We start from the raw sequence: 16081 nt of genomic DNA, 5'->3' as shown, positions 1-16081 counted from the left end.
CTTACTGTTACTAGTGTAGAGAAAAGGAAGGCAGTTTAGCAGTGAACCAATTGTTAATTCTGATGCTCCTAAATGTCACCGTAAAATTATTACATCCGACTGAGATCGTGACTCAGCTGCATCACGCTGAACAAGACGTGCATACAAGGGAAAACCAAATTGTTCCTTTGATCCTTTTGTGACGCGTATCAACATAAGGTGTACCACGTGACATAGGTATAATAGTCATGCATCATTACCCACCCCTCCCCCATCTCTGCAAGAAAGTAAAAGAATGCCGATGGTTAATGGTTTATATCATCGCTTACTAATTTTCCTCACAGATGATTTTGGGAAATTAATTAGAACCATTACGTCTGAACAACTCAAGGTCAACAATTTAAACTCGCCTTGCCATGGGATCTTTTGCAGCATGCTGTGCACACGTTTAAAAATAATACTTCAATTCTAGCCAAAATACGTTTGACCTCTGTCAGTATCAAAGATGATACCATAATTAAAACTTCCTGTGATACTGAATCTCCATTACAAGCTCAGACAAGTAAAGTTATTTTTACTTCATATCAGTAAACACAGGATTCGTGTTACACTTTCATCCGTGAAACTCGGACACAACAGCTTTCTATCATCTTTACACCGATTAAACCCACAGTGAACTGATCTGTAAGCAGCTAAAAGTGGAAAGAAAACGTCTTTAGCATCAGTGTGTTTGATATCACAAGTTTGTGGTAGGAGCTGTAACGATGAAACAAGATAAAGAAGAGAAGCAGACGAACAGAAGACAAACACTGAACAGCTTGTGTTCCGCGTCAGGCTTGCTGTTGTCTGTTGTGTGTTGTATCGCGCTAATTCACGTGGAACTCAGAATACAAGAACATCATCGACTGATATCACACTCAGTAACATTCTGTGATAAGATGGAGACAGCAATCCTTCAAAAAGTACAACAACATTACGGCAGATGGCAAGTTATAGCTACAGGCCGCCATTGGAAAGGGACCAAAGGTGAGCATTGTTTACGTTCTTCTGTAATCATTGCAAAATGTTGTGCGTTTTGCTCGTCGTCTTTACTCAGGGTGCCTGCTATTTATCTTTAGTATCCCCGAAACAAATGAATGCGAAATAAGGGGGCTGAAGCTGTGTTGCTGAATCCAGGTTGTATTATTGCATCATAGCAACCGTTAATTGTCAAAGAATGGTTCATGGTTTACGATTTTGAATAATTGGCTCTAATTTTTCAGGTGGAGAAGAAAAAAATTCAAGACAAAAGCGCTCTTCACCTGAAGATTCAGAACAAAAATCAACCCTAACAGCCTCTGAAGTACAAATACTGATCAAACAAGAACTTGGTCTGCTGCAAAACCAAGTCTGTGCTAAAGATCACACGCTCTGCCGCACAGGACCAAAAGGTAACGCGGGACGACGAGGAAGACCAGGAACCCGAGGGAGACCAGGTACCCCAGGGAAACCCGGGTCAAGCGGACCTCCTGGTAAACATGGACCAATAGGAGCTCAAGGGCCAATGGGAATGAAAGGGGATGTTGGAGTGCCAGGGGATCCCGGTCCCGTGGGACCTAGAGGTCCGCCGGGTTTGAAAGGCGACAAAGGTGAACCGGGCCAGTCCATCTCGGCTCCATCTCTGCTGCAGCGTCCTGTTGGAATGACAGTCAATGAAAGTCAGACAGCCATCTTGAAATGTACAGCAGATGGTAATCCAAGTCCAAAAGTCACGTGGTCTAAGCTGAATTCATCGCTTCCTGTGGGTCGTTTCGTGGTAGAATCCAGTGGCGCTCTGATTGTGAAGGACGTTAGACCTGGAGACGACGGAGTTTACAGCTGCAAAGCTGAAAATTTGCTGGGACAAGTAAATGCCTCGGCGAAATTAACTGTTCAGTGTAAGTAGCTGAATTTATGTATTTTATTGTAAAACATTAAGCGTTTGATATAGCTGACGCTCAGTTGAAGATGTTGTGATAGAGATTTGAAAAAAATACCATAAAATTGCGGTTATAAGCCCCCCCCCTATAGGCCCATCTACCTGGAAACAAAAAAATACATCCGATTATAAGCCCCCCGGATATAAGCCCACCTCTGCTGGATGACAGTACTGAACAGGGGTAAATGTTGCTCTATTATGCGTTTTTAACTTAAAAACGTATTTTGATCAACATTCCCGTGGCTCGTTTCGATACGTTTTTTTTATTCCGCTTATAAGCCCTCCCGGATATAAGCCCCTCCGCTTATAAGCCCACCCAAAACCCCTTACGAAGTTGTGTAAGCCCAGAGCTTATAACCGGAATTTTACGGTATGACATGAGAACATGACTAAAAAGGAATTTCAGAAGAACTTCGATCAACGCTAAAAATATCTTTAGTTCTGTGTTGAAATTGACTACTTCTCAATATAGTCAGGTGGCTTAACAACCTGATCGTGACAAGAGTGATAAAAGCATGAAATTTGGCACACAATTTGCTTACACCCTACCAAATAATATTAGAAGGGGTGCCCAAGTCAATCTGCTCACGATTCCGTTTTAAGGGGATATTTCGGTTTTGACTGATATCAAGGTTGGGTATCCTGTGGTTCTATTTTCAAAACAGATATTTTGCCCTAGTTGAAACAAATTTTTGCAATTTTGTCTTGTTTCCCTTAATTCTCTATAAACTTTTTTATTTTGGAAAAGATTGCATGTAAAATAGTGTCAACAAAACCAATTTACAGTTTCTAGTACCTAGTCTTCGCTCGGCTGATAGCACAGGACCAAACAAAACTTTAACAAAGAAACGAAACAAATGCGTGTAAATTGACCGCATCTTTTCGTACATTAAATCTGATAGTATATCGGGAATGCTCATGTTCATGCTAAGACCCTCACAAATGCCCCTTGCTCTTAGAATGGCTCTCTGGGCAGTTGAACATTTACACAATGGCGTGCACTGCAACTTTTCTGTTCGGCACATTTGCAGCGTCCTTTGCAGAGATACATTTGATAAGCTCTCTGCAAACATTAGAAACTTTTGGGATAATTATCTAAAGTGGCTGCCACTGGTTGTCCTCTCCTTTTGCCCATGAAAACTCTGCAGGAGAAGGAACGTCCTGAAATGCATCTCGATTTCGTCCAAATTCCTGCCTGATACACTGTCCTCTGAGCATGCTGCAGGAGTGCATGTTTAGAGAGTAAGCTCAAAGTTCTTTCTGCTTTTAGGTGTTTAATTCTTTCTAATCAATTTGTAAGCTGATCAAATTAGAATAAAACTCCATACTTTCTTTTTTACCGATAACCTAGCGTTAACGCTTTATTATACCTGTGTCGGAGGAATAGTTTGCAGGTCTCTTTTTAGCTTTGAAAATGGCATCAGTCGTGTGTCGTTCACAGAATCCAGAGGACTTGATGTGTCATATATTTGACCGTATATCTCTCTAGCTTTTGGAAAATCTCTAAGGAGACACTCAGCTGCTCGAAGAGACGTGTCCAGATGTGGTCCAGGGCAGGTGTTACTTGACTACATAATTCCCATGCTCTGAGATCCATGCTATCTTTTTTCCAATTATGCCACAGAACTGAGTTACATCCAGTGAATGCGTTGAAAACTGGTATAGCTCGGGACTTAGACTCTCCAAGGGTAGAACAGTTTCATTGACGTTTATTAGTGAAAAGTGGCGCTCCATGCTGAATGCCATGTTTTTTCAATAATATTAATAGTATTAAAACTTGGACCATAAGAAAACAATCTTATAAAGACCAGCTGTGGTACCGCAGTTTGAAACGTGTGGTTAGAGAGATTCACCCCCAATTGGCTATTAGATAAACAGTATTTTTCACAGCGGATGAAAGATCAATGTAACATCATCCCTTGCACGCTTTACCTCATACCCTATTTCTGCGTGCGCTGTAGTGTTAAACTATTGCATTCTCTAACGGGTCTGTCACTGTGCTCCTGGCGAGAATGGAAGACTTTCTGATTTTTCTTATCACTCTGTGCCGAGAACTATTTTTCTAGTGAGCTCACTAAACTATTATCTAGTAGGCTTTTGTTTTCAGTCTTCATTAACTTCTACGGTGTTTGTCTCTATGGACCTGCATATGTTACTTTTGTTATTTTTGTACATTTTAAACGGCATGATTTATGCCCAGAAAATGGGATCTTCCAAAAAGTGTGTCAAACTTGACAAAATTCAAAAGAACATGACTCGGCGAAAGTGCTTGCGTCAACGAAAAATCACCGTCATGGTAAATTCAAGATCATTGTTTCTGAAGAATCAGCAAAGAAGACGCACCGGGGATTGTTCAAAGTCATCATCATCATCATATCCTTTATTTAAACACAATAAGGGTTTTAAGCACAATGCTTGTGGGATCGTGTGCTAAACTGATATATTACCAAATGCTTAAAACTGTATAAATATCTAGGGCCTCACCGTTTTATCTAGAGAAAAAGATGTAATGCCATCCACGCATTGTTTTTACATTGTCCAGAGTTTAAAATAAATTCCCCGAATTAAGGCTTCAATGGTAAAGATCTGATCTTTAAAACAAAAACAAAACCTGCTCCTCCTTACCACCCCACAAACAACACCCCCCAGCCCGCCCATTATGCAAACACCAGTGTTTACAGTCGCAAAGCAAGTCGATTAAGGTATTGATGCATAGTGGTTATGCATGTATACTCCATTGTGATTGATGTCAGCAGTAAGTTATCAGTAATGAAGCCCATTCACACTAGCTGGCTTTTTGGTTTGTTCCGCCTGTGACCTCAGAAACAGACACAATATATCATACGAAAAAATTTTTTAATTGGCAGGAATTTTGGAGGAGTTTACCAAGAAATTAAACTAGAAGCAGAAGATCTTTTCCAAGATCTTGCCGCAGTCATTGAAGCAACCTTAAGCTCAATTTTTTTTAATTTTTTATCTTTGTTATGGAGCGAACTCTAGTGGAGAGACTTCTCGAGAACGTAAAGACTTGAGAGTGCAGTTAAATAACATTTTTCACAGATGTTGTTTAAGTGTAGTTCCTGTTTTGTATGTGTAAATTAAATTAGATAAGCCATACTTTAGTGTCCGCAAATTTTGTCGGAAATTGTTCGAAATAAGACAAAAAGTGTCCAAAAGTAAACATCCGAAATTTTTTGCAAGTAATTATAGTAGTCGAACTCGAACAGGAGCATTTCTATACATGTCAAATGATTTAACTCAAAACAGGATTAAAACCATTTTAATGGATAAAACAAGTGTTTATTTTTATGCTCTGCATATAATTTTAACAAATTTCCGAAGAAGTTAAAACATTTTCTTCAAAAACTTACAAAGACAGCAGAATGGCAAGAGCGCCGCCATCTTCGATGGACGAGAGAAGCCTGGGCGCCAGTCATTTTGCCGGTTTTGACTAAATATCCCCTTAAAACGGAATCGTGAGCAGATTCACTTGGGCACCCCTTCTAATATTATTTAGTAGGGTGTAAGCAAGTTGTATGCCAAATTTCACGCTTTTATCACTCTTGTCACGATCAAGCCTTTATTTTGCGTTAAGCCACCTGACTAATAATATTTGAAGTTGGAATATGACTGTCTAAGAGAGGTTACAACAGCAGACAAAATAAAATGTAACACAAGTTTGGTTGGACAATTATCTTAATTTTCTTTTTCTCATAGTTCCTCCTGAACTTTCATTGTCATCCAATCGATTGATAGCTGAAGAGAAACAAAACGTCACCATCGCCTGCACTGCTGCTGGTCAGCCGCTTCCCAGTATCATGTGGTACAGAGCAGTCGGTAGTTTGCCTGAACACAGAACTGAAGTGATAAATGGAACCCTGACAATCTACAGTGTGTCACGAAAGGACGCTGGAATATACATTTGTAAAGCAGAAAATATTCTGGGATCAGCAACAAACACTGCCCAGGTTGTGATATTCTCTCCAATGCAGTTCAAAGTCCGTCCTCCTCAAGAGGTGACTCCTGTGATTGGTTCAAGTGTTCATCTGCCGTGTGTGGCCGAGAGTGACCTGAGAACTACAATCAGTTGGACAAAAGATGGAAAGTCTTCACTTCCTGTAGAGTCCAGCTTTCTACTAAATGGAACACTGGTTATTCAGAACATCAAGAAATCACACGAAGGATCTTACACTTGTAGAGCGACTAATGCTCTGACAACAATAGAAGCTAAAGTCAAAATCAATTCTCCAGTTGGGACTTCCTGCTCTGTGATCAGAAAATACATCAGCAGTGTAAGCGGAAATTACGTCATTGATCCAGATGGCTCGGGAGGGCTGGCACCATTTACAGTTTACTGCGACATGAATGACAAGAATGGAGTTGGCGTGACAGTGATAAGTCACGACAGTGAGAGCAGAACATTGGTGGATGGATGCTACCCTCAAGGCTGTTACTCACGTAACATTCGGTACACAGGAGCAAGTCTGCCCCAGCTTGCAAGTCTCACCAGAATCTCCTCGCACTGTGAACAGTTTATCAAGTACGAGTGTTATGATTCGATGATGTTGGGGCACGGGGGATTTGCCTGGTGGGTATCACGTGATTCTAGTAAGATGACGTACTGGGGCGGAGCATCACCTGGCAGTGGTAAGTGCGCATGCGGGATGACCAACTCATGTGCAAACCCCAGGTGTGGTTGTAACTGTGATAAGCATGACAAAGTGTGGCGTGAAGACAGCGGTCTCCTCACTGACAAGACACATCTGCCAGTTAAACAGCTGAGGTTTGGTGATGCAGGCGGAAGTAACCAAGGTTACCACACACTGGGAAAACTGAAATGCTATGGCATAGTATAAAAAACATGTTTATTTGTATTGCTCACAAGTTACTGTAAACTCAGTATTTGTATAATAATTATTGTTATTATAATTATGCTGTTTAGAGATAATTCCACGCCGAGTGTGTAGCAACAGATATCTGAGAAACGGAAATCGGAAATGAAAAAAATAAAACCTTGGTGATGCTTCATTTGCCCTGTAATTTTACGACGAGTTTAAGATAATTAAACGACTATGGAAAAAAATCACCAACGATACTATTTTCTCATAGAATTAATTTTTTCTAATTATAGCATCTAGTTTGTTAATTTGTCGAAAACACTTTGACTTTTCTGACACGTTAAAAAATACAATTTGTCATACGCTAGCGTAAATATCGTAAGCGAGCACCTCGGGAATTCAAAAAGTGGTCCACTAGATCTGGTCGTTTAATACGAGAATGAGATCCCGTGAGCGACCACACGTTGAAACAATAGAGGTTTGTCGCTTAGCAGAGCTTTTTTCTCAAAACTTCCTCATTCTTTTAGAATATAGCACTCTTGAACGATCAGTATCAATGAACATAAACAGGCATTGTTAAATTACGGTAAATGCGATTAAGTAGTGTACACTTACTATCTTTGATCGAGTGGTCGCTCTCTAGAGTTTGTAACCAAAGGAGAAGACTAGTTGTCCATTACCAAAGCTGGTCGTGGTCGCTTACAAGAGCTTTTTATTACAGAGTTTGAGTGACAATCCAAGGGAGGCTTCACAATGGTGGTCGTAACTTAAACTGGTCTCTTACGAGAGTGGTTGCAAGGAAAGCTTCCACTGCGTGTGACAACTACATGCAATTATAGCAAATTGGCGTCTAGTTTGGTTCATTTCACGTCGCGAGTGGCGCGCGTTATCTAAAACGGCCACAAACACCAAATAGCTAGAGAGATGCGCGAGAGCACCGGCTGTGAGCTTAACAGTTGAGGTTCCGTTTACCTGATTATGGCATCTGATCGATCCTGATAAATTGTTCATATGAAAGCTAAGCTTTGAGCTTTGTAGGTATCAAAAGGATTTTATTTCAAAGCATGTTGCCCCAAGGACTGGATCTTCACAGTAAAAGATATATTTCCGGAACTTGGTATTAAGAGAGGGTCCATATGAAATCCATGCAATATTAAAATTTGAGTCTACATCGACCCTCTCAGATTTCCTTTATATTTTGCATGGGGCTACATATTGAGATGATAATGCTGTAGGTAGAATATTATCGCAAAATTCTTTAACGTGTGGAAGATACCGTGGTCAACGTGCCCATGGTCGGTTTTGAGCCAAAAAATACCTAAATTTTGACCCATCTTTCGACTAAAATATCTCTGCAAGAATTGAAGCCTTTCATATAAAAATACCACTGTAATTAGTATCACCTAGTACAATTTAAATGATATCATCAAGATTTTTCATCGCTCTCACGTTTAGTAGTAAACCTATTTTAAAAATAAGGTATTTCGGGCAATGCGTGACACTAGAGATTTTAGGGTAAAATTACGTTTGAATATCGCCGATGCGGCGTTATTCTGATGGTTCCATTAGCCATTATTTTGTAAAACATTTACTAAATAATAAATTAAAGTCAAAAAAAGTATGTTAAGTTCAATCGGCACGTATGATTTTAGCGTACAAAAATGTGGTACATGTGAGCAAAACAAAAACAAAGTTCTGAAAGTTTTAGAACGAGTTTCATAACATGATGGATAGGTCGGCTGAGGACGTGAGAAATACCGCTTACATAAATCCAATAAACCTTTTAGCATCTAAAGTGGTTCGTGATGTTAATTATCCGGCTATTTAGTGCCCATAAATACAGACTTACAGCGTGAGAAAAGGTAAACAAGCCACTTGACATGTTCATCATCGATCGAATTCAAGCGTATCTTCACGTGCAGATTGGAAAGAGAAAACGTCGCTCACTCCTGTCTACCTGGTAGTTATAATGTTCACAAAGAATTCTGCAAGGATTTAGTTTCCACTTTTCTCGTAAGCGATGGCCTCAGCACTTCACATTTTCATATGCCTGGTAAGTTACTTTTCACCCGGGCGCCATGTTGTTTTGGACTAGTACCCAGTCTCTCAAGACTTGCCTCAGTGCTCGATCGAAACGCTGGAATGGACCATTGTTTTACTCGAAGCGTAGTATAGTACAGTACAGACGATTTCTTTCCGTGGCGCTCTCTGTCCAAACAATTTTTCCAGCTGCATCTTTCTGCAGACAATGATTTTTGATGTCTTCAAACAATTTATGTGGGCATTTTGCTATTGCAAACAATTTTTTTTCAGGATTTTTGATCCCACTTGGCCACTCCTCCAAAAAAATAATGTTGCTTCCCTAACTGAATGTTTGATTTATAGTGTGGATGTCAAAACCATTAATGCCAATTGAAAGGTCTTTCAAAGGCCTTGTTAACAAAATCGAACGACTGCGCAGTTCGATTTTGTTAATAACGCGTATAATTACATACCCAATTGGACTTTACTCAATCTTTATACACCTTATTCCAAAATGGCGGCAAATACATTAATCTTTTGCCTATATGTTAATTAGCCCTTATTGCCTCGTTTTAAGCCAATGATTCTTTTGAATTCTGCAGATACGATCGAGGCAACGAGGGCCAATTAACATGAAGACAAAAGAATAATGTATTGTCCGCCATTTTGGAATAAGGTGTATACACTTGGGTTATATCCACCATCTCTCTAGCTCCTGTTCGTACCATATTGCAGATCAATGTGATATATGAAAAAGTTAAAGTAGCTTATACACAATATTACTTTCAAATTAATGAAAACACTAATGAAGTACTAATAAACCTTAAGTGAGGTTCTCTGCGACAAATCGCTTCGTGTGTACTACTTCAAAAAGTCCCTGCAACAAGGCGTTTGTTCGGTGCACCTGCAGCGAATTTGGAAGAGGGAGGATGTAAACTAGTTTTTGAATTCAATACATGAAGTTCTCTCAATGGTTAGTTTATATTTTGTCGCAGAAGTGCACACACGCTGCGACAAGGCTGCTTTCACTCATTTTGTCACTGCGATCAGTCGCACGAATTTAAACTGGTTTTAGTTCATGTCTGGTGCAGCCTCGCCCTCGTGGATCATGTCTTTCGTGCGCTGTCGACATGTCGTCATGCTGACGCGTATATTTGCATTCTGCTCGCTTGCTGCAAGTAGTTTCTTTTTCGTTGCTATAGCCTTCACTATATCCTTCTTTCTTTCATCCGTGCTCTCCACTGGCTTCGGGCAGTGCGACTTAGGGCTTTCCACAAGTTGCTCGAGATTTCCCAAAAAGTTGCCCGTAACATCTCAAAAAGTTGCTCCAAATATCCAAAAAAGTTGCTTCTGATAATAAAAGTTGCTCCAAAAAAATCAAAACGCTGCTTCTAATCAAGAGAATTTCTCTAAATATATGCAAATTTCCCTTTGATGGTAAGATTTGTTAGCAGTTTTATGCAATTTTACAGCAAAAGAAGTATCTAAACAACATCTTAAGGGGAAAATTTGTTAAGTAACAAGGATTCCTTTAACTGGGAAAAATCGTGTAGATATTGATGACGTCATGTTTGCTGACGAGTTTTGTAATGTTTTATACAGAATGAGCCGAATGTTGAAACGTCTTCAGATGTCCCTCGAAAATCTTCGGCAAACGTCGTAAGTCTTCGGAAACGTTCGTTTTGCCTTAGAACAGCACTCGTATAATCTTCGGAAATCTTCGGTCTGGAAATTGCTCAAAATGCAACAAGTTGCTCGAGAGGAAAAAAGTTGCTCCAAGGGGGAAAAAGTTGCTCGAAACATGAAAAAATGCCAAAAAGTTGCCGAGCAACTTGTGGAAAGCCCTAGTGTGACTCAAAGGGCTTCGATGTGGAGCCGTTTTCTATAGCAACCGTCCAAGCACTTACCTCTCAGTCGGGTTTCCGCTTTCGCCTCGGGGCCACTCCGCTGGTGCCTCATTCCTTTTCATTCCCAGCCAAACCCCGCCTTCAATTCGTTGCGTAGCTTAACAGACATTAACGGCAGAGGTCTCGATCCCTGGCGCAGAACAGAAGGACCGTAGACTCTGGGAGCGAGAACGGATCATTCCATCTCAAGTCTCCGGTGCATGCGCACAATTAAACCGGAACCATAAATGGCCCAGAGGGCAGAGGACGGCCCAGTTCGGTCAAGGCTGACGGAAAATGCGCAAGTTCTTGGAACGAAATTTAATATCTAAACTCGTTTATCAACCGCTGGTTTAGGGGAACGAAGTCCCTGGGAACAAGGATCCCGAACAATTTCAACAAATTTGGAATCACCTGTATCTCTGATAGTGCTCCTACTGATTTCCTAATTTAAAGCTAGAATGACGGACCGACGTATCGACGGAATTAAATGTTTGTAAAAATGTAGATCAGCGTGCCTTTTTACAACTCATGATTCGTCTTTGCCTTGACCAGGTTGTTGAAAGTTCGTTTTCAATGACACTCATAATCATACTCTTTTGTTCTATTTTATCTTTCCTGTAGGCAATCCTTAGAATAAATGTAAATGAGTGAAATACTGTAAATGATTTAATAAACGCCCCACTCTCAAATAAACGCCTCCCCCTGAGGTGTAAAATTTGTATTGGAGGCCTCTACTAATAAACGTCCCGTGTCTAATAGACACCCCTGTTCCCCCCGTCACCCCTCCCCCCTCCCCCCCCCCCCCCGCGTAAACGTTTCATGGAGTAAAAAACACGCAATTTTCTTTAGTTAGTTAATTGATTCACTCGGACATCGAAGGGACCAAAGGAGCTAGCTAGCCAACATGGTTTACCCCGATGCGATGACGATGAAGACATCGATATCGAACAATCTGTGAACGACATCTTTAGGCTTTGCATTAGAAAAGATTAGAGTAGTCTCCTACTCACGAAATCTGTTTCCTATCTTTATCCGGGAGCAAACTACGCGTCATATTTACATACTTGTTTGTCTATTTGTTTCGTTACAGTTAGAGTGAAATCATGGGCTCCTGGTGAAATGAATGCCCCTTTTCTACTAAACGCTTCATATTTATTTAAAACTCCCGCATGTACCCCTTAAATTAAAAAGCCCTGGCGTTTATAAGATTATTTACGGTAAGTCAGTATTAAAGGCTAATTTTTCGATTTCAGATTTTCAAAATTAAAAAAGGTGGAAAATTAAAGCCATGGCGATTTGTGGCGTATTGGATCGTTTATAGATGACTCAATACATATCCCATGGCCCCTGAATGTCAGGTCCTTCTTGAAAGCACATAAACGAAGCCATGACAATCGCAATATGATCTGAGTCAGAGTGAAATTTGAGACATGAAATTTGAAATAAAATTCACAAGTCGGTCTGTCACGCAATCAACTATTGTCGGTGTTCTTCGAAGAACGACAGCACCAAAAACCACTTGCAATTGTGCCGCAGATTCTTACTGGATGAAAACGATGACTACATAATTTCTTTGCAGTGGAAACATGTTTTTTGTATGTGAACAAAACACGCGACCGAATTCTAAAACAAGTCGGTTTTCATGATCGGTGGATATTATATTTGATGCCTCGCCGCCAACTTGTTTTGATAACATCTGTTCTTAAATTACTATGGTGCTGGCAAATACGGCAAAACGCAGCTTACACACCAAGAGGGCGATGCCAAAAACCCTTGAAGGAAATGACTTTTATGCAATGATGCTTGCTTGTGGGGATATCTTTCAAATTGGTGCAGTACGACCAGCAGGTCGGTATGACCTTTGTGTTCGTTTGAATTTGTTTAATTTGCTTATTACCAGCCAACGACTTCCAGTTGTTTAAACTACTAACGATTTAAAAGTATTTTTATGCAAAAAGCTTCATAACGATGTTTTACTTCTTATAGCAACATTCTATTAAGTTTATATTTTACAAACTCTGAACTTATCACGATTTCCGTGTTGAGCTCATTTGCATATTGTCACGAAGTTAACACCATTTATTGATGCGAACCTGTAATTCCTCTTAAACTTAACAGAGATTTTATTTGATAAATAGAGACACCATTTCCTTGGCAATCTATTGATACTTTCAAATTCGATTGAAGAAACGCCGCATGTCTACAAACAACGACTTTTGAAACCCCACTATTTTGATACGAATTGAATAAGGAGATTTGGAATGTTGCTTTCAGCCAAACGCAGCAAATGACACAAGTTTACTGAACGTTTTTCTATTGTTCGGGACTTGATTTGTCTTATGTAAAAGTTTCGTATCATTTCTTTTTATATTTAGCATGTAGCAGGGGATCAAACATGGTGAATATTTTTAGGTCAAATTTAAGTACTTTCCACTGTCTGACAGTTTGATTGACATTTCTCCAAAACAATAAACAATTGAACCAAAATATTGCACATGGTTAATGTACTAGTGAAGTTACACAAGTGTGCCAAATTTGAGGGAAATCGGTGAGATGCGCTGTAGACTCGCCTGCATGGTTCTCGTGCGGACTCGCTCTTAAATCAAAAAGTGCAGGTTTACAGAGAAAGTGTTGACGGCGTATTAGTCTAAGATCTAACTTAAGTAAAAAACTCGAGCTCAGCTGAAGAAAGCTGATTAACAAATTCGCCGAGATATGCGCAAAACCGCTATGGTTTGCCCCAAGCGATGCTCCGTTCCCCTCAGATGAGTGCCGTCAGATGCATGTAATTCGTTTGACTTCACAAGACTGAGAGCCTTATTATAGGTAGAGTAGATCAGAACACATTTATTGTAATTGCTTTTTTTTCTTCTTTCAATAAACTTTCTCCTGATTATTGTTGCATGTTACTGTCTTTTATTACCGTATTTCTACTTTCACTAGTGTAGAGAAAATCAAACTAAGCGGCTGGAGGCGTTTCAGTAGTGAACCACTTTAATATTCACCGTAAAATTATTACATCACTAAAATCGTTACTCAGCTGCATCACCCTAAACAAGATGTACGTGCAAGGGAAGTTTGACACTTTCATGACTAGTATCACCATAAGGTGTACCACGTGACAAAGGTATAATACCATAGTCGTCCGTCGTTTCCCCACCCCTCCCCAAGCTCTGTAAGAAAACAAAAGAATACCAATGGTTTATATCATCGCTGACAAATTTTTCTCACTAATGATTTTGGAAAATCAATTAGAATCATTACGACTAAACAACTCCAGATCAACAATTTAAAATTAAACTCGCCTTGCCATGGGATCTTTCGCAGGATGCTGTGCAGAAGTTTAAATAAAAAAACTTAAGGCGGGTGTTAATTCAATTCATGTTTTATAATACGTTTGACCCATGTCATAAGATAATACCATTATACTTCCTGTGTAACTGAATCTCCATTACCAGCTCAGACGAGAAAAGGTATTTTTCCTTTATATCAGTAAACACAAGATTCATGTTACACTTTCGTCGGTGAAACTCGGACACAACAGCTTTTTCTATCGTCTTTTCACCGATTAAACCCAGAGTGAACTGATCTGTAAGCAGCTCAAAGACGAAAGTAATCGTCTTTTAAAAGCATCAGTTTGATGTCACAAGTTTTTGGTAGCAGCTGTAACGATGAAACAAGATAAAGAAGAGAAGCAGACGAACAGACGACAAACACTGAACAGCTTGTGTTCCGCGCCAGGCTTGCTGTTGTCTGTTGTGTGTTGTATCACGCTAATTTACATGGAACTCAGAATACAAGAACATCATCGACTGATATCACACTCAGTAACATTCTGTGATAAGATGGAGACAGAAATCCTTCGAAAAGTACAACAAAATTACGGCAGATGGCAAGTTATGGCTACAGGCCGCCATTGGCAAGGAACCAAAGGTGAACATTTTTCCGCCATAGGCCATTTTCAAAAATACCATAATACTCTTTGTTGTCCCTCCAAAATTTTGCATAAGGTCCATAAGCATTGTTTTCAATTTCTCTTGCTGTCTCAAGAGAAATTGAAAACAATGCTTATGCAAAATTTTGGAAGGACAACAAAGAGTATTATGGTATTTTTGAAAATGGCCTATGAAAAGGGTATTTGCAATAGTATACGTCCTTCTATAATCATTTTGACAATTAATATTGTGGACCTTGCTAATCGTCTTAACCCAGGGATGCCTGTCATTTATCTTTAGTGTATTTACCTCCAAAACAAATGAATGCGAAATAAGGTGGCTGAAGCTGTGTTGCTGAAACCCACTCTAATGGAAAAGAAACATAACAGCCATTATATGTCAAAAATGGTTCATAATTTACGATTATGAATAAAAAGCTTTAATTTTTCAGGCGAAAAAGAGAAAATGTCAAGACAAAAACGCACTTCACCTGATGATTCACAACAGAAATCAACCCTAACAGCCTCTGAAGTACAAGTGCTGATCAAGCAAGAACTTGGTCTGCTGCAAAACCAAGTCTGTGCTAAAGATCACACGCTCTGCCGCACAGGACCAAAAGGCAACACGGGACGACGAGGAAAACCGGGAACCCGAGGGAGACCAGGACCCCCAGGGACACCCGGGACAAACGGACCTCCCGGCAAACATGGTCCAATAGGAGCTCAAGGACCGATGGGAATAAAGGGCGATATTGGAATGCCGGGAGACCCCGGTCCCGTGGGACCTAGAGGTCCGCCGGGTATGAAAGGCGTCAAAGGTGAACCGGGCCAGTCCATCTCGGCTCCATCTCTGCTGCAGCGTCCTGTTGGAATGATAGTTAATGAAAGTCAGACAGCCATCTTGAAATGTACAGTGGATGGTAATCCAAGTCCAAAGGTCACGTGGACTAAGCTCAATTCATCGCTTCCTGTGGGCCGTCACGTGGTAGAGTCCAGTGGCGCTCTGATTATGAAGGACGTTAGACCTGGAGACGACGGAGTTTACAGCTGCAAAGCTGAAAATTTGTTGGGACAAGTGAACGCCTCAGGGAAATTAACTGTTCAGTGTAAGTAGCTTAATTTATGTCACTCACTCACTCACTGCCCATTGTGCCCACTGGCACGTAGGGCAGCAACAAAGGTCCTCCACTGCTGTCTGTCTTTGGCCAGCTGTTGGATGGTGTTCCAGCTTTGGTTTAAGCCCCTCAATTCTGTCTCTACTGTACGTCGCCATGTATTCTTGGGCCTGCCACGCTTGCGCTTTCCTTCGGGTGTCCAGTATAGTGCTGTCTTTGTGATGGATTCGTTTTCCTTTCGGATGACATGGCCAATCCACCTCCAGCGCCGTTGCATAATAATGGTACCCATGTCCTCCTGTTTGCACCGCAAAAGTAGATCCTTGTTGGAAATTGTTTGAGGCCAG

At 40.4% G+C, this 16081-nt stretch overlaps 3 protein-coding genes across 3 annotated transcripts in view; 2 read left to right on the top strand and 1 right to left on the bottom strand.

Moving 5' to 3' along the window:
* The window catches only part of LOC144651492 (lysophosphatidylcholine acyltransferase 2-like), a 166158-nt gene that overhangs the window by 12577 nt on the left and 137500 nt on the right, over positions 1 to 16081 (bottom strand). The gene's annotated exons all lie outside the window — the stretch shown is intronic.
* Positions 604 to 6962, top strand: LOC144651456 (uncharacterized). Its single transcript, XM_078511396.1, has 3 exons — positions 604 to 1005; positions 1242 to 1895; positions 5654 to 6962. Exons 1-3 carry the CDS (start codon positions 744 to 746, stop codon positions 6790 to 6792), a joined length of 2055 nt encoding a protein of 684 aa, XP_078367522.1. The 5' UTR covers positions 604 to 743; the 3' UTR covers positions 6793 to 6962.
* Positions 15086 to 15733, top strand: LOC144651584 (uncharacterized). The gene has a single exon (XM_078511532.1). It carries the CDS (start codon positions 15086 to 15088, stop codon positions 15731 to 15733), a length of 648 nt encoding a protein of 215 aa, XP_078367658.1.

The sequence above is a fragment of the Oculina patagonica genome, chromosome 4, assembly GCF_052425735.1.
Source record: "Oculina patagonica isolate OP01 chromosome 4, crgOcupat, whole genome shotgun sequence".
NCBI classification, from domain to species: Eukaryota; Metazoa; Cnidaria; class Anthozoa; order Scleractinia; family Oculinidae; genus Oculina; species Oculina patagonica.
Note: the sequence above shows the minus strand (reverse complement) of the source record. Positions and strands in the feature narration are given on the sequence as shown.